This window comes from Brienomyrus brachyistius, chromosome 16 (assembly GCF_023856365.1).
Source record: "Brienomyrus brachyistius isolate T26 chromosome 16, BBRACH_0.4, whole genome shotgun sequence".
Classification (NCBI taxonomy): domain Eukaryota; kingdom Metazoa; phylum Chordata; class Actinopteri; order Osteoglossiformes; family Mormyridae; genus Brienomyrus; species Brienomyrus brachyistius.
Window position 1 is genome coordinate 9,420,488 of NC_064548.1, and position 20,404 is coordinate 9,440,891.

The window sequence follows — 20,404 nt, forward strand, 5'->3', positions numbered from 1 at the left end:
TGAGAGGGTGTAGCATAGGTGGAGGGAACTCGACAATTATAGCACCAGACCTTGCTCGTCCAAAAACCGAACGTACAACCAGTACAACTGAAATGCATCATTAGGAAACTGATTTTACGTGTAATTTATGTGTAACTGCTCATCAGACGAACTAAAATGAAAAGTATTTCTGTTCTGGTCCACATTCAAACGTGTAGAAGACAAATAAGAGTAACGATATAAGTGAATATTGAGACAACTGGCGTCATTATTTTGATAATAATTGCTCGGTGGGTTGCATTTAGGCTAAGGTCAGTAGGGTTTTTTTCTGAGACGTGGCAGAATGCCTGCGCTCGGCCCCGGCTCCCCGCTGGCCGCCGGTGCGATGTGATGCTTGGTATTCCATGCAGCGGCCTCCCACGCTACGCGGCCGCCCACGCCAGGATCTGCGTCACGCAGGCGCGTGGGAGTGCGCGAGCAATGTAGCAAGAGCGGAATATCCCAAATCTAGCGGCAGGGGAGGAGGGGGAAACCAACAGCTCCCGGGCCCTTTTTTACTCAACCTCTTAACGCCGAAGTCGGGCTACACAGTGCGAAGGGCAAGCGAGAGAGTGCAGGTATTAACGTTTGAATGCGCTTCTCCGCGCTCATCACCAGGACCCGTGTGCGTAGACGACACTCCTCCTCCCCCACCCCTTTCCAGCAGGACGTCTGGAGAAGCGTCCTGACAGTGACAGGGCGATCGGCAATAACTTCTGGCTGGACACGTGAAACGCAATAATCCCATAAAGGCAAAGGAAATTGCCGGGAGGAGAATAAGAGATAAAGGTACGTGCTTAATGGTGCATATATGAAATAGAAACAAACATATTCCGGTTGTCTTCTTTAAGGAGCTGTCGGTGCTTGCGTGTCTGACCCGTACATGGGCAGTGTTTTTTTGAGTTATTACGCTCCATGTGCTCGGTACTTCTTAGTTAGGTGAGTTAAGCGTTGTCCGTCTTGCTTGGAAGAACGGGACGTATTGCGATGGTGTGGGTGAGTCCCAGTGATATCCAGAAAGCTGGAAAAGCGCCGGTGGGCGTCGCGCAGCAGCTGTGTAAAGAAAGCATTAAATGATGCAGTCTTTGCTTTTTCCCTTTCTTCACTTTCTCCCTCGTGTCCCTTTTCACTTTATTGTAGCCTGAGTTTTATTAATTCTCATACTGATTACAATATGTAGTCTAAAGTGCACGGTTTATTCTAAATATCTAGGGGGTGTGCATATGAGAAGCGTTTGCGAAACTTCGTAATGGCTGAATAATAATTAATCAGAAGTAAGTTTTGAAAATGCAATATATCCGACCTGTTACTAAGTGAAAAGTAGACATGTTTTGGATTGGAGTATCGTATATGATTCACTGATTCTAATCAGTCAGCTCAAATAAAACTTACAGATTCTCCAGTCTGAATATGACTGTAAATGTGCTGTGTGAATTATACGGCATTAATATAAAATGCTATTATTATTTTTTTTTACTGTACGTCCAGGATTAGAACAAACTGGGATGGTCTGTTGCTGCCTTCTGAGCAACTGAAGCTCTTCTCTTTGTGGCCCTCTTCATAAACTGGGATCACATATCATTCTACTACAACGGGGGAAATCGGTTTTTGATTTTTGTTTTTTTTACATCAGTGCCTTATCTGCACTTTCTGCATTGAACGTATACCTTTTAAAGAAAGTGCATGAATATATTGCAGCTCCTTTAATAATAACAGAAGAACGGTCTGAGTAGCAAATCCACGGATGTAAGTGCATGGTGTGTTATGTGACCCCTTAATGATGACACGTTATGTCATAACCTACCAAAGATACACAGAAATGAGATATTTGTAATATTAGTGCGTAGCCGTTTATGCACCACTGGCTGACAATGATCATGGGAGGAAAAATGATTAAATCTCAAAAAATAGTTAGTGAACTTACTGTCATACAGAAACTGTATGTTACGATTCGTGTTTATATTCACGTACGAAATGAATAATGATGCATATACATATGTCTTTAGTTTGGATGATATTATCTTTGTAATATATTTTGCTTTGCATTACCCACATCCTATATAAAGCTAATACACAGGCTTAAAAGTAATATATACAGATTTCTTAGAGATCAGAGTACGGCCAGTTTGCACTGCAGAGTTTAACTTCAAAGATGCCCAGTTCTGCTATGGTGGCTTTACGACACTTCTGTAAAACGTGGTCTATACTACGCCTGAGCATAAGAGTTCCTGAGTAACTTTAATGCGAGGCAACTCAATTGAAAAGCAGCATCTGGTTTATTTTAAATATCTGCCCTATTTCTGTCACGCCTCTATTGCTTAAATGTGTTTTATCTCTCTTGTCTCTCGCTTCCCATTCATCGATCTGCAGCCTTATCTCCGGTAAGGTAATTCCTTGCAAAGTGGGCAGGGACGTGCACTTATGAAGAAGCAAAGTGATATTTCTCGTGTAGAAAAGTAACGAATTTCCATTGTAATCCCCCTTGTACATCATGCTGAGACAATGAAGTTGAATCGATTCTGATACAATAATTCCATGTGATGGTTCACTTATTGGAAAGCAGACTCATCTACTTATATATTATGTGCGATGAGCCTTTTTTTTATTGTCTCGGTCCCGGGATGATTTGGAGTCTTCGTGGTTTGTGTGTATATGTCTCTTTGTTACTGCAGTCAACCTCGCGTTAATTTAGTGTAATTTCGATTTAAAAAGGCGGCTCTCTCTGTTATGTAAGGCGCCCGCTTTCGTTTTCCGTCAGGCTCGCCGCTGAAGAGGCAGCCGCGGTTCAAGCAACGTCGCCGGGCCGCTGCAGTCCGATCTCTGGCTTTCGTGCGCGGGCGTCCGGACCTTGACAACCGGGGCCTGCGATGACAAGGCCGATCGTAGGGGGGAGTCAGACCCGGGAAAACCGAGTGCAGGGCTGATGGCATGTTTACAAACAAGAGAAGACAAAATATCTTCTTTTTTTTTTGATGGATGAAGCCTGGAGTGTAATGAAGATCGCTATCGGTTTATTTGTGCTTAAATAAGTGCAACATCTGACAAGCCTATCCAAATAAAGAAAACGATGTTAAGTAAAAGAAGATGGCACGTATAGGTATACTTTGCTTTACTAAAGTTTCTGTTTTTCACCTGAGGACCGACTTCACTTGTATGCAAGGTGCATTCATGTCACTGTGGTGAACCGGTACAGAAACAGTCTGAACCGATGTCAGGGACACCAGTTCAGTTCATTAGATTTAAACCCTGTTCCGCTTCAGTTCTAAGATTTAGGCCTGCAGCTTTTACATTTATTTAGGAAACACTTTTGTCCAAAGCTGCGCAGGTATACGGCAAGCTTGGAGTCAGAGTGTAGGGTCAGCCAGCAACCAGCACCCCTAGAGCAGTTGGGGTTAAGGTCTATGCTCAAAGGTACTGCGATATGACTCCTCTACAAGCTATGGGATTCAAACCCATGACCTTCCACACAAGAGCACTGATCCCTAACCTGGGCGTTTCCTGGGAACCGTTCCCCAGCAGCCCTGTCAAAGCAAGCATATCCTGCACAGTTCTTGTGTGGCTGGCGGGGGAAGGGCTGGCTGTGGACCTCATCACTGTCAGGTACAGCTTGCCTGACAGCGCCGGCGTGGGAGGCTGTCACGCCGGTCCATGAAATCCCCCCACATTGTGACCGCTGCAGCCCCCGAACGGGGAACCGCCAGGACACCCCCTGCCGGTACTACTCACAGCCAATTAGAGGGCTTACGTGTCTTTATTTATTTCAGTCTGCAGATGGTTCCTTCGTGGTGCCTTCACTTCTGTTGCGGGAATGAGCCTAGAGAACGTTTCACCTTTTTTATGGATTTAGGCGTGTAAAACGGCCTCAGTAGACACCCGAAGTCAGTCAAATTACAAATAAACACATTGAGGGCAGTGAGACTCTTCTGAAATGAAAAGGTCCTTTGGTGTTTTTTGGCTACGGGCTCTGATCTGTCGTAGGAGCATAACCGCTTGTGACCGTCGGCTTCACATGGAGGTTTGTCCTCCACACCACGTGGCAGCCACCCTTCTGCCTCTTGAGATTTTGCTCCAGACTAGAGATACCTCCCTGGCCTGTCAATAGCCACGGTAACCCCAGGGGTCCCTGTCACACCTCTATATCTCATTCTAAGGAGCGGAGGGGGGACGAGTTGTGTTAGGAAATGTCACAGTAAGGTGATGTGCCATTGGAAATGCGCCTAAGGGCAGAAAATTATGGCGGGAAAAACACAACAAGGGGAAGTCTGGGGCGGGGGGCGCTATTTGTAGCATTTAGAAACTGCCTTAATTAGGGGGAGGGATGTAAACTTACCATAATCTTAGCAAACAGCCTGCAGTTGTGCACAGATGAAACACACCAAGGAAAGATAAAAAAAAAAAAAAAGAACATGGAAATAATGGGCTTCGTCTTGCCGGCGTGGCACCCCACCTTCTTGATCCTGCACCCCCCACCCCCCCAGCCGCCCCCGTTTCCTGATCCCGCTTCTCCTTACGGGCTGTGTCTGGCAGAAAGATATCGGCTTGCCGGGATCAGGGAACAATTCCGGTGCACAGGAGTGGAGCGGTGCCGAATGGGCCCGCCCACGCTTGCTGCAGAGGTGGAGTGTGGTATGTGTCTCTCCCAGCAACCCAGCTCTCTGACAGGGGCTCTTATTCTCCGTGCTCTGGCAGGATGGGGGCGCGCTCCGCTAATAGGCCACCCCTCGCACCCCTCCCTCCCTCTTTCTCTCTCGCTCCCTCCCTGTCTCTCTCTCTCCCTCCCTCCTTCTCGTCTTTCCTCCCTGCCGGGTTTCCCTTGTCTATCTCACTGGCCCTCTGTCCCACGCAGGTATGGCAGCAGCAACTATACCCAGGACCCTCGGGGAGCTGCAGCTCTACCGCATCCTACAGAGGGCCAACCTGCTGTGCTACTACGAGGCCTTCATCCAGCAGGGCGGCGACGACGTGCAGCAGCTGTGCGAAGCTGGTGAGGACGAGTTCCTGGAGATCATGGCGCTGGTGGGCATGGCCAGCAAGCCACTGCACGTGCGGCGCCTGCAGAAGGCGCTGCGCGACTGGGTTACCAACCCGGGGCTCTTCAACCAGCCGCTGGCATCACTGCCCGTCTGCAGCATCCCTGTCTATAAGCTGCCTGAGGGCTCACCGCTCGCCAAGGTGCCCAAGTGTGCGGTTGTCGGTGGCGCTGACGTGGGCAAGCCAGACGCTGCCGGCACGTCGCCCATGCAGGGTGGCAGCGAGCCACGCCTCTGGGCTACCTCTGGCGGTGACAGCGAGCCCAGCCTGTCCCCGGTGGACCAGGATTCGCCGGTCTCCCCGCGTGATGGCCTGGAGGCACTGGATGCAGCGGCCGTGCGCTCAGTGGCGGAGTGCGTGGAGCGCATGGTGCAAGCACTACCCCGCGGTGATGCCGCTGCTGACATCAGGGAACAGCTCAAGGGCAACAAGAAGCTGGCCAAGATGATCGGACACATCTTTGACATGGCCGAGGAGGACCCACGTCGCGAGGAAGAGGTGCGCAAGTACAGCGCCATCTACGGGCGCTTTGACTCCAAGCGCAAGGATGGCAAGCACCTGACGTTGCACGAGGTACAACAGCAGTCCAGGTGTGGGGGGTGGATGAAAGAGAAAAGGAATGAGTGCATGAATGAGTGAGTCAGGAAATGAGTCTGCGGGTAAGCGAGTGAGTGAGTGAGTGAGGGAGTAAACAGGAGTGAATGAACGAGTGAGTCAGTGAATGTTTAAATGGATGAGTGAATGATGTGAGCAAGTTAGTGAGTTAGGGAATCAGTGAGTGAATGAGTAATGTATGATGTGTGATTAAATGAGTGAGTGAGGGAATGAGCGAGTGAGCATTTGTGCCACCAAGGTGAACATGTGGTTCCGACCCAGTATGACTGTGTAGCATGAGGTCTGTGGCAGTGTCAGGGTTTTGCGAAGACTCACCAACTCAGGTATGAGCAAGACCCCAAATCCTAGGGGCACGTTTCTGATCCCCAGCCTCCTCCCTCCCCGCAGCTGACCGTGAACGAAGCCGCCGCGCAGCTGTGCATGCGGGACATGGCGCTGCTGACGCGCAGAGACGAGCTCTTCGGTCTGGCCCGCCAGATCTCACGCGAAGTCACCTACAAGTACACCTACCGTACCAGCAAGTAAGCCCCGCCCCCCCCCCCCAGCCGGACCTCGCTACCCAGTACCTCCCCCACCCTTGAGATCGTGCTCATGTCATGTCCGCATCCTTTGATTTTCCGTTGTCTCATGCCAGTAAATACGTGGCAGAGGTTTGTTTTTCCGTTGCCTCTCTAGTGGAACAAACTGTGAGCCCATAATGAGGCATGAAGGATCTAGAACAGAAAACGGGGTCTCCGGTCAAACCGCTCTGACAGCAGTCCACCTGTAGTCAACAGGTAGTCAGTAAATCACTTACAAACTTCGCTCTTCTGAGACATTAATAATGCCATAATAGTGCTTAAGTTTGCATCATTTCAGTACCAGTTGCTCTCTGTCAAAGGTGATTCATTTGAATCGCACCTAGACTGCTCAGTCTGAAACAAATTGTTTCTCAAGTTTGCGCCTCTCTTTCGTTTATTTTGCGCCCATTTTATTATTGCACCCTATATGCCGTTTCATTCAGAAAAATTGTTAATTCAGTGCTCTTTTTTTGGGAGATTTTCTGTGAAATGGCTTACCGCTAGAGAGACCGGTCATTTCTCCTGCACTAGTCCTCTTTTGCATGCTGCGTCACCTAAGGACAAAAAAGGGATCCAGCTGCCCCTGTTTCTGCCCCAGCACTCATCAACCATGGAGATATCTCATGGTAAAGCTTTTTTTTTTTTTTTTTGAAAGCCAGAGGAATCTTCTTCTAGCAGAAAAGCTAAACATAGCAGCTGAAACATAATGTGAAAAGCTAAGATGAGATTTGCTTATGGTCCATTTCTGAGCCCGCTCCGGTGGTATTTTGGGTTGCTTCTGAAGCAGTCCACCATCAGCACCATGGGAGATGGGTAACGTTTGAGTCGCCACCCTCACAATAGAGATGCTGACCTGCTCCTGACAGTGTTTCCTGGCTAAAATGGCTGGGCGTTGACTCTTTTACCTGAGTCTTAGGGTCATTCCTTTTGTTGTTGTTATCTTCTTGCCGACTAGCCTTTAGCATGCGTGACGCGTCGTGCTTTATGATGACAGGGACGGGTCACAGTTTGATACACCGCACCTTTGCTGGGAGATTATGGCACCTGCGTCTGAACCAGCCGTGTTACAATGAGACAGACGAAGGTCTCACTGTGCACCTGTATCTTCCACGTCTTATTTTCCTACTTCTTTCACCGACAGAGGATTAACAGTGAGTCTCTCTCTCCCGCAGATCTCGGTGCGGAGAAAAGGACGAGCCTTCTCCTAAGAGGATAAAGACAGAGGTAGGTGGGCTGGGCCTTTTGTTCCGCAATGTGTGGAGGGCATAACTTTGGCAGCACTGCTGCAGAAGCACAAGGAGGTTTGCTTAGCGCAAAGGAACACTTTGAGCTTTTGGTCCTGATCTAATCTTGTAGTGGTCGTTGAAGCCCTCGGCAACCCCATTCATTATGCATTTCAACATCCTGGTTGAAATTGACTGGCATGACCGGACCTTCCGGAAGCGCATGAAACCCAAACCGGAGGTGTTGGACACTCGTGACCCCAAAAGCTACTGTGTTTGGTCGGGGGTTCTCCAATGATAGGATCTTAGGAGCCCATTGGCAGAAAACATTTAAGTGCGAGAGGAAAACAGCGGAAGTGGATGTTGAAGGATGCGGGGCAGGGCAGGGTGGGGTGGGGATGACCTTTGTTGTTTGAATAGCTGCTTCTCATCGGCCTTGGGGTACGTGGGCTGGGTGACTGGGAGGATGTCCCCCAAGGCAGCCTGTGTGTAGGGAGGTGGAGTGCTTCTCCCTTCTCCAGTGAGATGGAAGGCCTCACAAGGTGTGGTATCTCCACACCCTGCCATGGCTTAGGGGGTGGCTCACCTGACCAGTTGTTATTTCTTTAATATGGTCCGTGGATCTTTATCTGCTCTGCGTCAGGCTTGATGTTCCTCCTGTGAAGAAGCCTTTTGTCTTCATGTTGTTGCTGGCAATTGTCCACTAACCCTCTTCACTGGCAACATATTTGAACGGCTGCCAGACATCTGATCTGTGTCTTCTGGAAACTCCCTCCGTCCCACGGTCGCTGTCCAGACCCCACGGACGTCCTGGGGCGAGCTGGGGTTCACGGCACCCCCCCCTCGCCCACCCACTCTGATGCAAATGCGGGGCAGATGGAAACTTTGGTTTTCTTCTTAACCACGCAAGCCTGTGTGGCCACTTTATTAGGTGATAAACGCCCTGTACCCCCCCCCCCCCCATAGTGTGGCAGCCCTAATAAGCTTGAAGTTTTGCAGAGATCGTCCTAATTGTTTATGTTTATGTCACAGTCTCACTCTACTATCCCTGCACTTCCATCAGTAAGGGTCTTTGACTTGTCAAGAAGGTGGGCTGAATGTACATCCCCCATCAGGCCTCAGTATCTCGGCCCCTTCCTCCCCCCACCCCAGAAAAACCCCCCTCTCTCACATCATTAAGAATTAGCCGCCCGCCCACGTTCATGGCGATAAGCTTGACTGAGATCAATCACACGCCTACCCATAGTCCTGAGGTGCTTCTGACATCATCGAGTAGGCGTGCTTGGAATCACCCACGCCCATACTCGGCAGCCATGAAAGGCACTGCCGCTGGGAGATTGCACGCCCGCTTACGCACAAGAGTGAGCCGCCGGACGCCCGCCCGCTTTCGCTAATGCCACCAGGGGGTGGGGACAAGACAGGGGAAGCAATGGCTGGGGGCACCGGCTCAAGGGCGTGGCTCTGTGACGCCGACGCCTCCTTGCTCAGGCCCAACCAATCCCCAAGGGCTGCTAATGTGAGCATAGGTCCTTTTGTTTACCGGAACCTTCCATCTGACTCATCCATGCTGCACGTATTAATGTTAAACTTTGAGGTCCTTGCTGCCATCCTTCTGGGTTTTGTGATGCGTTGGCGGTTAAAGTGGCGTTAAATGTCAAGCGTGAGGAAGGCACAGAGCCCAGGGGACGTGGCCAAGGGCGGGGGACTGAAATCCCTGGCTTAACGTGCATGAAGTGTATGCGGTCACACCCCGTTAAAAAAAGCGCCTTTCCTGTTGTACATGTCAGATGAATGGTCTGGGGCCTTTTTCCCATCTCTCTCGTCATGCTCTTCAATGTGGAAGTAGGTCAGGTCTGAGTTAGCGATCTGCAGGAGTCCTGATAGAGGGCGCTAGAGGTCAGGTCTGTGTTAGTGATCTGCAGGAGTCCTGATAGAGGGCGCTAGAGGTCAGGTCTGAGTTAGTGATCTGCAGGAGATCTGATAGAGGGCGCTAGAGGTCAGGTCTGTGTTAGTGATCTGCAGGAGATCTGATAGAGGGCGCTAGAGGTCAGGTCTGCGTTAGCGATCTGCAGGAGGCCTGATAGAGGGCGCTAGAGGTCAGGTCTGAGTTAGCGATCTGCAGGAGTCCTGATAGAGGGCGCTAGAGGTCAGGTCTGTGTTAGCGATCTGCAGGAGGCCTGATAGAGGGCGCTAGAGGTCAGGTCTGCGTTAGCGATCTGCAGGAGGCCTGATAGAGGGCGCTAGAGGTCAGGTCTGCGTTAGCGATCTGCAGGAGGCCTGATAGAGGGCGCTAGAGGTCAGGTCTGCGTTAGCGATCTGCAGGAGGCCTGATAGAGGGCGCTTAGAGGTCAGGTCTGCGTTAGCGATCTGCAGGAGATCTGATAGAGGGCGCTAGAGGTCAGGTCTGTGTTAGCGATCTGCAGGAGGCCTGATAGAGGGCGCTAGAGTTCAGGTCTGCGTTAGCGATCTGCAGGAGTCCTGATAGAGGGCGCTAGAGGTCAGGTCTGCGTTAGCGATCTGCAGGAGGCCTGATAGAGGGCGCTAGAGGTCAGGTCTGCGTTAGCGATCTGCAGGAGGCCTGATAGAGGGCGCTAGAGGTCAGGTCTGCGTTAGCGATCTGCAGGAGGCCTGATAGAGGGCGCTAGAGTTCAGGTCTGCGTTAGCGATCTGCAGGAGTCCTGATAGAGGGCGCTAGAGGTCAGGTCTGCGTTAGCGCTCTGCAGGAGGCCTGATAGAGGGCGCTAGAGGTCAGGTCTGCATTAGCGATCTGCAGGAGGCCTGATAGAGGGCGCTAGAGGTCAGGTCTGCGTTAGCGATCTGCAGGAGGCCTGATAGAGGGCGCTAGAGTTCAGGTCTGCGTTAGCGATCTGCAGGAGGCCTGATAGAGGGCGCTAGAGGTCAGGTCTGCGTTAGCGATCTGCAGGAGGCCTGATAGAGGGCGCTAGAGGTCAGGTCTGCGTTAGCGATCTGCAGGAGGCCTGATAGAGGGCGCTAGAGGTCAGGTCTGCGTTAGCGATCTGCAGGAGGCCTGATAGAGGGCGCTAGAGGTCAGGTCTGCGTTAGCGATCTGCAGGAGGCCTGATAGAGGGCGCTAGAGGTCAGGTCTGCGTTAGCGATCTGCAGGAGGCCTGATAGAGGGCGCTAGAGGTCAGGTCTGCGTTAGCGATCTGCAGGAGGCCTGATAGAGGGCGCTAGAGGTCAGGTCTGCGTTAGTGATCTGCAGGAGGCCTGATAGAGGGCGCTAGAGCTCAGGTCTGTTAACAGTCTGCAGAAGGTCTTACGCATGGACATTAGAAGTCATGTCCACAGAAAGCTGCATAGAGGACTTTAGCAAAGGTCATGTCTGAATTAGTGAGCTGAAAGGCTTACAATGTCCCTAACAATATGACATGTAAGAGGTCTCCTTCATCTGTGCCTGCTAACGTGCTAAGTGACAGTTTCTGTTTGTCCTCAGGAACAAGGCTTCTTTGATCTCCAGGAGGCATTGCGTGCAATTCACATACGGCAGGAGACGCTGAAGGAGCAGCTAGCCCTTGCCAAGTCCAAAGGAGAGGAGGCGGTGGTGCGAAGTATCCAGGTAACTCAGATGGTCACGTCCCTGGGGAATGGCGGCCGTTCATCTGCCTGTCTGCTTGTTCCGGGGCCTCAGCCCAGCCTTATTGTGGCGTGGCACGCTCAGGCTGTCCATAGGGGCGCATCCCTGTCCCCTGTGCCAGTCCCATCTGAGTCACAGATTAGGCCTGACGGGAAACAAGGGCTCAGAATAACTGGGGGCATGAGTCACCCCAGTGACGGGCAGCTGTAGGGGCTTAGCGGGGAGCAGGTCCCGCCCCTCAGGCCCCCGCGGGTCCCCAAGCCGAAAGCCTGCCATCAGCTGCTCATCTCAGAGCTGGGTGCGAATTAAGAGCAGGGTGATGTGACAGCAGGCAACAGAGGCAGCATTTAATCGAACGTGTGGGGTTCTGGTGTGTAATATCCGGGTGGATGGGTGGGTTAGTGCCTATGATCCATTCAAGTCCCGTGGTTGGTATAGTTTCACCATTGAGCCGCTGAGCAAGCCCCCAAACCCCAGATCGCTCCGGGGGCAGGCTGTCCCTGCTTTCACAAAAATGCCTGTTGTTCTGGACAGCAATATCTGCTAAATAAATAAAAAATGTGTAATTTCCCACCGATTTCTGAGTAGAGATCGACGATTTTGCTGCTGTTACGGAATGTCTAATGATGCGGGACTCGTGAAGTTTTCCTCCTTGATCTTGATCAGACTAAACAGGAAGAGGTCGGCATGCCAAAATGAATCTTTCATAGCAGGAATTTAAACACGAGCAAGCAGTGGCCCATCAGGGCCGTCCGCAGCTCAGATAATCAGCACAGGGGTGCAGCTGAATATTGCAGTGTGTGGCTCTGTGCGCGTCTAGCATTTTGTGCGTATGTGGCGGTGGTCCAGTCAGCCAGCGATGGCCTGTATCGATCTCAAACATTAGCGCTGTCTCTAACATAGCCGATCGAAAGACCGACGCTTTAGGTGGCCCTTTGTCTGAGAGGATCTCCCTGTGGAGACAGTAGGGGATATGACAGCGAGAGGCTGGACGTGTTAAACCAGAGGTTCTCAGCTGACCTAGCTTGAGGGTCCAGAATGTTCCTAAATTAAGCATCAGTCAGATTTGTGGGCGGGGGGTTGGTAATATGTACAGTGAAATCCCGTTATAACGGACTTCAAGGGACGTGGCAGAACAGTCCGTTATATCCAAAGTCTGTTATATCCAGAGTTGCTGTATGACCAGAACACAACTACAGGACAGCATTTACTCATGCCACACCCCAGCAGACACACTTGTGGTATAGATTATTATATTGTACATGTAGTAATCCAACTTTACCTGACCAAATAGGTGAATATTAATAATCCCGACTACGTACCTGGCCTGGATATCACCGGCACGCCACGCGCCTTGTAGGCGGAGCCTGCATGTCTGTTATAGTGAACAAAACTACAGCTAAAAGCAGCCCTGGGGACCAAATGGTTTGTCCGTTATAAGTGAAATTCCGTTATATGCGAGTCCACTATATCCGATGCTTTTTGTACATGTTCTTAAAGGCGCACGGCTGGGACCAGTGGACCTCATCCGTTATAAACGATATTCCATTATAAGTGAGTCCACTATAATGGGATTTTACTGTATACATTTTTTTAATAGTCGGGACCCGCCCATTCAGAATCTTCACAGTTCTTAAATCCTGTGTGTTTCATGATGTAAACTGTCTGAGTGGGTGTGACTCTCAGCATGTGTGTATCTGTGTTTGTAAGTGTGTGTGTGTGTTTGAGCCGGTGTGACCCCTGTGCCCCGTCCTGCTCCCTAGGTGCAGCTGGAGTGCCTCTTCTCCAGGCAGAAGGAGATGCTCCATGAGGAGGCAGCACAGGAGCGGCTGCAGGTGTTGGACTGGAGGCTGCCGACGGGGCCGTTCAAGCAGAGCAGCAATGGACTCTCAGCAGAGAAGGGAGCCAGGCTGACAGGTAGGCTTCACCGCCACCCCCCAGCCGACGCTGCCACGTCAGGCCGTCGCGAAAGGCAACCGTTAGCCGTCTGCCGTCACAGTTTAGGAAAAAGCGGCCACATTGGGCACTGGCAGTCATCCTGAGACAGGGGGTGTGGGCACGGCGTGGGCGTTGGAGGGAGCGCGCTGGTGGGGGCGGTTAGCGCCTTGCCGGCTGCCGCCTTCCTCTCTCTGTGCTTTCGTTTCTGGGCCTTGCCACAGTTGTGCACAGTCTCTCGCGGTGGGTGGGAGGGCTCTGAGGGTGGCTCTCGCGTCCCATAATGCACCACGCAGAGTGAAAGCGTACCAAGTGTGGTGCTGTCGGTCTTGACGTGAATGGAGACCCCCCTCCCCCCCACGTATGACGCAGTAACTTTCGATGTTTTGGTCACACTTAGTCGAAAATGATATCACAGTGGTGTGTTTGCGCACCTCCATGTCAGACTGAAACATTCGGGACTAAACAGTACCACATGTCATTTTGATTGATTGTCAATTTAATGGTTTGTGTGTTTTTGCACCTGCAAGGAGCAGATTATAAATAGGCAGCTATAACACTGAAAAATTTTCATGTAATTTTTCTTAGTAATAAAAAAGAAACATCAGTCTTTACATCAGCAGAAGATGAGGTTTCATATCCAGCGAGATTGTGAGCTTCTTAAGGTGGTCTGTTGGCCCTTGTCAGATGCTGCACTGGTACCTGCTGTGCATCTGATGTTAGCCACCTTAAGCCAATTGGTCGTTTGTGGCGGTCCGTCACCTGACGCCCAGCGGGAGAAGAACCCGCCTCAGGCTGCAGTAAGAGAAGGCGGGTTCGGCAGAAAGTGCCCTTGGTGCAGACCCGAATCCTGGATGCTTGCCATCGCTCTGCTTTGGTACAGCTCCTCTGAGGATTCTGGGACTGTGAGTCTCACTGACCCCGGGGGATTGTGCAGCCCAGGTTTGACACCGCTCCAGGAGCAGATCAGCATTCTGGGTTCACCTAGAGTGTGAGCTTTGATGTGTGCTGGCCAGCAGTGCACCTGATACGGTGCTTAAATAGCCGCATTACTCATTTGTCACTGTGTGTAGTGACACCTCACCAAGAAGTCATCATTAAGTGCCACTCAGGCATGTAATACCTGCTAAATTCTCCCATAATGCCTTTCAGCAACTCGGCATGTGGTCAGTGCTGAAACCGTGTTGAGATTGGCATAACATGCTCCCCAACTCAAGCGAGAGCGTTGCAGGGGGGGGGGGAGAGGGGGGAGGCACAGGTGGCAGCATCTGACTCTCAGTATATTGGCAAGGGTGTCAATGGGTAATTTAAGGTGTATCATATTGGAACCCCAATCCAGACCAATCCAACTGTGTTCCAATTTTTTTTAGGATTCATCCTGAGGGAAGTGACCTAAACAAGCAGTTTATCAGTTGTACCTTTTGTTTGGGTGGGAAACAAAAGTAGTAAAAATTCAGTATAAATTCAAAGGCAGGTAAATTCACATGTGTGCAGGAGCAGACCGACCCCTGAACCTGAGAGTGTCCAGCCAGAGGGTGGCTGTGGCGGATGGGGACACGCCTCTGGGCAAGCAGCTGGCCAATGAGCTCAAGAGGCATCACTTCAGCAGCGAGGGCAAGGCGGTGCTCACAGGTCGGCCTCTATTCCGCTTCACACACACACACACACACACACACACACACACACACACATACACACACACACAAACAATTGCAACATGACGACTTTAACGCCAACCCAGCAAAGCCTTAACCATAAGTAAACCGACCAAAATACAAGATTTTTGCCATTTTTAGTTTTTAGCTTGCACAGATCTTTGTGGGGACCTGAAAAATGTTAACATAACTCCACAATGTCAAAAGAACTGGTTTCTATTACAATGTGGGGGGCATTTAGTCCCCACATTGTAAAATAAACATAATACACACACACACACACACAAACACACACATACACTTGCACGTGCTCAGAGTGGGTCAGAAATCCCCAGTTGCTCAGAAAATCCCAGCATTGCCTTCACCCCCCCCCCCCCCCACTGGCATTCATATATGGGGGAGAGGCTTTCTGTTCTCACAGGAGGCAATACATTACTACATACTGTCTTACATTATCACATTACATTTACTTTCGCATTTCAGAAAACGGCACTGACTTCTCACAGCAAGTTCTCAACCTCTCCGATAAGAAGACCATCAAGTCAGAGCCGGAGGACTCCAGATAGCGGCTCCCCCCTCGAGGCTGCACCCCTTCCAAGCGCCCCCTGCCCCACACCTGACCCCCGGCTGTGGCCCGTTCAGTCCGTCCGTCAGCGAAAAACTAAACAAGCCCAGCTACAGCAGAGCCTTAATGACCGACGTTGCCTCGAAGAAGAGAAGTGTGTTCATTTCTGTATCGTCTTTTCCGTTGGTTTTTTTTTCCGAAGCGCCTCGAACCCTTAGCTCTCGGGGGGGGGTTCCAGGACCCTGTGCTCCTGCCGATGGGACTACTCTTGGGGGGGCCTTCGGCTGGCCCTCCCACCCCCCGGAGTCATGACACAGGACCGCGGTGGTGTTGTTTGTACATAAGATGTTCCACTAGAAAGCTGTACATGATGTTATTTAATAATGTGCTCTGTATAGAAGCAGTGCGTTTGTCCCTCGAACCCAGGGCGGTGTTCGTGTGCGTGTTACGTGTGTCTGCTTGCCCTGCTGCACACAGCACCCCTTCACATGCACATGCAGAGACTCCGGTTATTCCGATTTGTTAGGAAAGACAATTATTGGCCTACAAAGTGTGAGGGGACCCAAAGAGACGCCTTCCAGTGGCACAAGTGTGTTTTCCTCCCTGCCCAGTGGGTTTATTAAGGTCACTCAGACTCGAATGTCTTTCTGATGAAAGGTCTCCTGCAACCACGAGTACGTTCAGTGTTTAAGTTGAGGTCACCGTTTCGATCCAGTAGCGGATATGAAAACGCCTGAAATGATAGGCTGACCGATGCTGATCATGTGACCAGCACGGGCCAATGGTGTCCCCCTCAGTTCCGCGGCCTCCTAGAATAAGCGCAACACACATCCTGATGTCTGTGCCCTTTACAGGAAGGAAGGTGTCTTAATTAAGGGAAAATGTGATTTTTACAAAATCACTTACTGTTTTACTTACTGTTTTACTCATTTCTTTGGAGGGGGTCAATTTTCTGAATTAATATGTACATAATCTGAAAATAACAGTACAACTGGATCAGTGAAGCAGGATTTTGTTATTTGCTCATTCCAACTAGTATTTACTTCATTGATTCTGATTCCAATAGTATGTTTATGTTACTAGAGCAATACCAAATAGTTGTCGTGGAGAAAACTCAGTGAATGTTTCTGGTTGTCTTACCACCTAGATTGTTCACATAAGTATAATTCTGTGTTGACTAGTGTAGTCATAGTCTTAGTTTGACTTATCTGCAATTTTACCTGTGACTGATATGCACCGTTTTTTAAAAATCATTATTTAAAAACCAATGTTCATGCTGTTAGAGTAAGCATAAAAGAGTTCAGTGTTTTTTGTGAGTGAGTACATCACTTTTAGTCATCTTAGTGGTTCAGTGAGTGATATGATGTAGTCGTAGAGGACCCAGTTTCTCAATAACCTTGAGGGTTGTCGTGGAGCGTATTTTCAGGTTTCCCGCCTCACGTCACTTTCAATTGGAGCTCGTCAGCGTCTTTGTGCATTTATTTAAACGGCCATCGATACCTCCTTCCCTCAGATGCTCCGAACGTCGTTTGTAGTTACTTCGGAGCCGGTGTCGGGAAAATATCATAATTGTGTGACCATTTCCTTCAAGTTATGTACAAATAGCAAACACTTCTTTTGAGTATGCAAATCTTTTCACTTCTTAAGTGCCATTTTGGGGGTGAGTCAAGGGGAAGAGATGCTGAATGAAAAGGAAAGCTCAGAATATGACCTGAGAAGTTATTTTGAAGACATTGGTGTGTCACTTGCTACAATATTTAGCTGAGCCCCAGTGTGCTTTATCCTTCTGATTTTGCCTAATGTTTTTTAGCTAACAAAACAATTTGTGTTTCGAGTAAATATTTCTGTATAAAAATAACTACCCCTGCAATTTACTGGTGGGTAAAATTATTCTCAGAGCATCCTGAAAAAAAAACGTTAAACTTACCATTTATCATAAAACTAGATCAGATTAGATCACGGCATATTTTAAGCGTAACTGATTTGAAGTGCTGAGGTGTTTATTGTATGAATAGCATATTTGGCTAGTTTTGATCACACTCCTCTCCTTCAGATACAAGGCTTTGAAATGTCTGAAAACCCTCAAGTTATAAACGAAACCTTCGGAGTACTTTAATAGAGAGAAAAAAACATCCTTGTGTTTCCACAAACGATGCTAGACGCTTGAGATAAATTTCATGTAACATGTAGCCTGAAGTTTCTTCCCTAAAGATTATACATCAGTCATTAGGCTGAAAGAAAGATTGAGATAACACACTCTTTGTGTTCAAAACATGGAACAAGCAATAGCAAGTTAAAAAATAAATCTCTCCTGAAAGAACCGTAAGCAATATGGGCAAGGATGCTACCACAGCCCCGTATTTTGTTGCGTCTTAGTTACTGTCCTCTGCCACCTTTGATACAGTTTTGTTTTTTCATCTCGCTTCAAAGTGTTTTTTGTTCTCTGTCGGAGAGCGATGAAAGCTGAACTGTAGGATAGTATAGTGTTTGTCGTTTGTAGACTTCTTATGTGTACTCGTCACTGTTGTGAGTGGAAAAAAATGTTAGGTTATACACCTGCTGTTTTGTAAACACTAATATATTTAATTTGATATACGGCATATGAACATTAAACTATATTTTTTTGAGATCCGATGGTGAGTTGCTTTTCTGTGTTCTTTTGAAGTTCTTTTCATGCCGATTCATGCGACAGATATACGCAGGAGGCGGTGAAAGTAACGGAAAGGCCACGTGAAAAAAGACTAAATCACAGCTAGGGAAATAGCTATGGATGGGAGTCACTCCACGTGTGGCTGAATCCCAGTTAGCAGTGTGTGTGTCAGCCACAAAAGAGGCCTCATGACTGACATGAGAGTTAGCAATGGATAACGGTCTCGAATAAGCCAACCGCTCAGTGCCCAAATTTCAGATACATTCATCCATCCATCCATTTTCCAAACCGCTTATCCTACTGGGTCGCGGGGGGTCCGGAGCCTATCCTGGAAGCAATGGGCACGAGGCAGGGAACAACCCAGGACGGGGGGCCAGCCCATCGCAGGGCACACTCACACGCCATTCACTCACACATGCACACCTATGGGCAATTTAGCAACTCCAATTAGCCTTAGCACGTCTTTGGACTGTGGGGGGAAACCAGAGTACCCGGAGGAAACCCCACGAAGACATGGGGAGAACATGCAAACTCCACACACATGTGACCCAGGCGGAGATTCGAACCCCGGTCCCAGAGGTGTGAGGCAACAGTGCTAACCACTGCACCACCATGCCACCCCTTGCAGATACATTAAAATGGTAAAATGATTGAATATGTCAAGGGGAACAGTATGGAAAATAATAAAAGCACGTGGCAGACAAGGACAATCTGCCTTGGCAAAGGGGAGCAGAGGGTACGGGCAAGAGCAGACTGGCAGGGACGGGGCGACCGGACACAGCACACTGTACAGTATGACCTCCAACATGTCCACAGAGCTACATCAGCATTTCCGGCTCATTCTCAACACAAAGTGTATGTTGTGAGCTTCACAGAGCTGCGATTGAATAAGGACCAGTATCCAAGGTTAGATGCACAAGGACCTGTAACCTGGTGTAACGGGCTGAAAATCTGAAGTCCTGGGGCAGGTGGATGAGTATTACATTCTGCTTTTTGTAATGATGGGTTTCCATTTGGAGAAAACTGAAGGATCACTTTTAACCCAGCAGTAACTTGGAAATGGCACCCATCTTGGTCTTTAGGATGGTTGATTGCTTTGCATGGGCCTATAATCCCCAATGAACATTAGGAAAATTTCACAGAAGCTGGTATTCCCTCATGATGTACTCATATTCCAAGATGACAAGACCCCTCAAACATCCTACTAAACAAATTAAAGAGTGGTTTCACGGATACCAAGATCAAGTAAAAACATCTACGGTTTCCCAAATGATCAGATATAAACATCAGCGAACCTTTACGGGATTTTCTGGAGCGTGAAGTTAAATTTTTTTTTTACCTCCTCCTCCATTCCTCGAAGAACTGGAGGCGTTTCTTCTTGAGGAATGATCTGATAACCCCCAAGACAATGCGAAAACAATGAGAAAGTTAATTTGACAGGGGAGCTGTAGATGCACTGCTGTCAACAATCTCCACCAAATCCCAGCACACAAAAGACCGTCACATGAGGTTGATTCTGTAACAGATAAGCGAGGTTTACTGTGGGTTCGTGTAATAAGTCAGCAACTTGTCGATGCCTTGTACTCCTCACCATCAACAAATAAAATCTAACCTGCCAACATAATTTCTGAGAAACTGGATGGGGAAAAGTATCTCTCTTTCTGTTTCTGAAACTCCTTTGATCTGCTCTGATAGTAGCTGGTGGAAAACTCAAAGATTCGAAGAAAGTATACATAGTATATATTTGTGCGTGTCTGTGTGGGCCCTCTGAGCCTTGCCTACAGAGATGTGTTTGAAGGTCTGCGTGTCCCTCAAGGGTTAGGCTTAGCTGCAGATGGAAGAGTTCCCCAGCTCGGTAACGTCCTTGCTGACGAAGGACGACCGTTCTAATTTGAATAGCGGGAAATTCTGTGGTGGATCTGCTGGTGCACGCATGATGGGACAAACATCTTGGGTCACGGCACAGCACGCCATTGCCATAGCATCCTGCACACTGGCACGACTGCGAAGGCAGACCTTGCTGCCTGACCCCAGCGTTTAGTTCAGCTTGAGGCTGGAAAATTTCACCTGGAGCTTCAGGTTTGAAATGCTGGGCGGGCCACAATGTTACATAAAGGAGGGGGGACCAGAGACAGTCTGAGCCTTTGTAGTTTTGTAGGGTGGGCCAGGTCACTAACCCCCCCCACCCCCCCCCCCCACCATGAAACTGGGCAAGATTCTTGACTTCTTCTACTGCAAATAGCAGTATTTTTATTTATGAAATTATAACTAAGTGTGTGCCCTGCCATGAGTTGGCGCCCTGTCCTGTGTTATTCCCTGCCTTGCACCTGTTGCTTGCAGGATAGGTTATGAAACCTTACATTCTGCATAGAACAAGTGGTATGGAAAATTGGAAAATGAATGTATTGAAATGAAGACAAAGGAAATAATAATAAAATAATACAAGCCCTGCAACGAAGTGGCATCCTATTGAGGTGGGGGAGAGGGGGCACTTTGTGTGACCTTCGGGGGCCTGGGATATGATCCATCGTGTAACGTGGACAGAGGGAATTAAATA

At 49.2% G+C, this 20,404-nt stretch overlaps 1 protein-coding gene across 1 annotated transcript; it reads left to right on the forward strand.

The window, feature by feature from the left end:
* The first annotated feature begins 447 nt into the window (after positions 1-447).
* Positions 448-17,824, forward strand: nab1b (NGFI-A binding protein 1b (EGR1 binding protein 1)). The gene is made up of 8 exons (XM_048979188.1): positions 448-807; positions 4,865-5,622; positions 6,052-6,185; positions 7,397-7,452; positions 10,909-11,024; positions 12,806-12,959; positions 14,472-14,609; positions 15,116-17,824. Exons 2-8 carry the CDS (start codon positions 4,867-4,869, stop codon positions 15,196-15,198), a joined length of 1,437 nt encoding a protein of 478 aa, XP_048835145.1. The 5' UTR covers positions 448-807; positions 4,865-4,866; the 3' UTR covers positions 15,199-17,824.
* The last annotated feature ends 2,580 nt before the right edge of the window (positions 17,825-20,404 follow it).

Bases quoted from the DNA above. Each gene is read 5' to 3' on its own strand.
- nab1b (XM_048979188.1), top strand. From the start codon at position 4,867: ATGGCAGCAGCAACTATACCCAGGACCCTCGGGGAGCTGCAGCTCTAC. The intron at 6,186-7,396 runs GTAAGCCCCGCC...TCTCTCCCGCAG, and splicing joins TACACCTACCGTACCAGCAA to ATCTCGGTGCGGAGAAAAGG. The intron at 14,610-15,115 runs GTCGGCCTCTAT...TTCGCATTTCAG, and splicing joins GGGCAAGGCGGTGCTCACAG to AAAACGGCACTGACTTCTCA.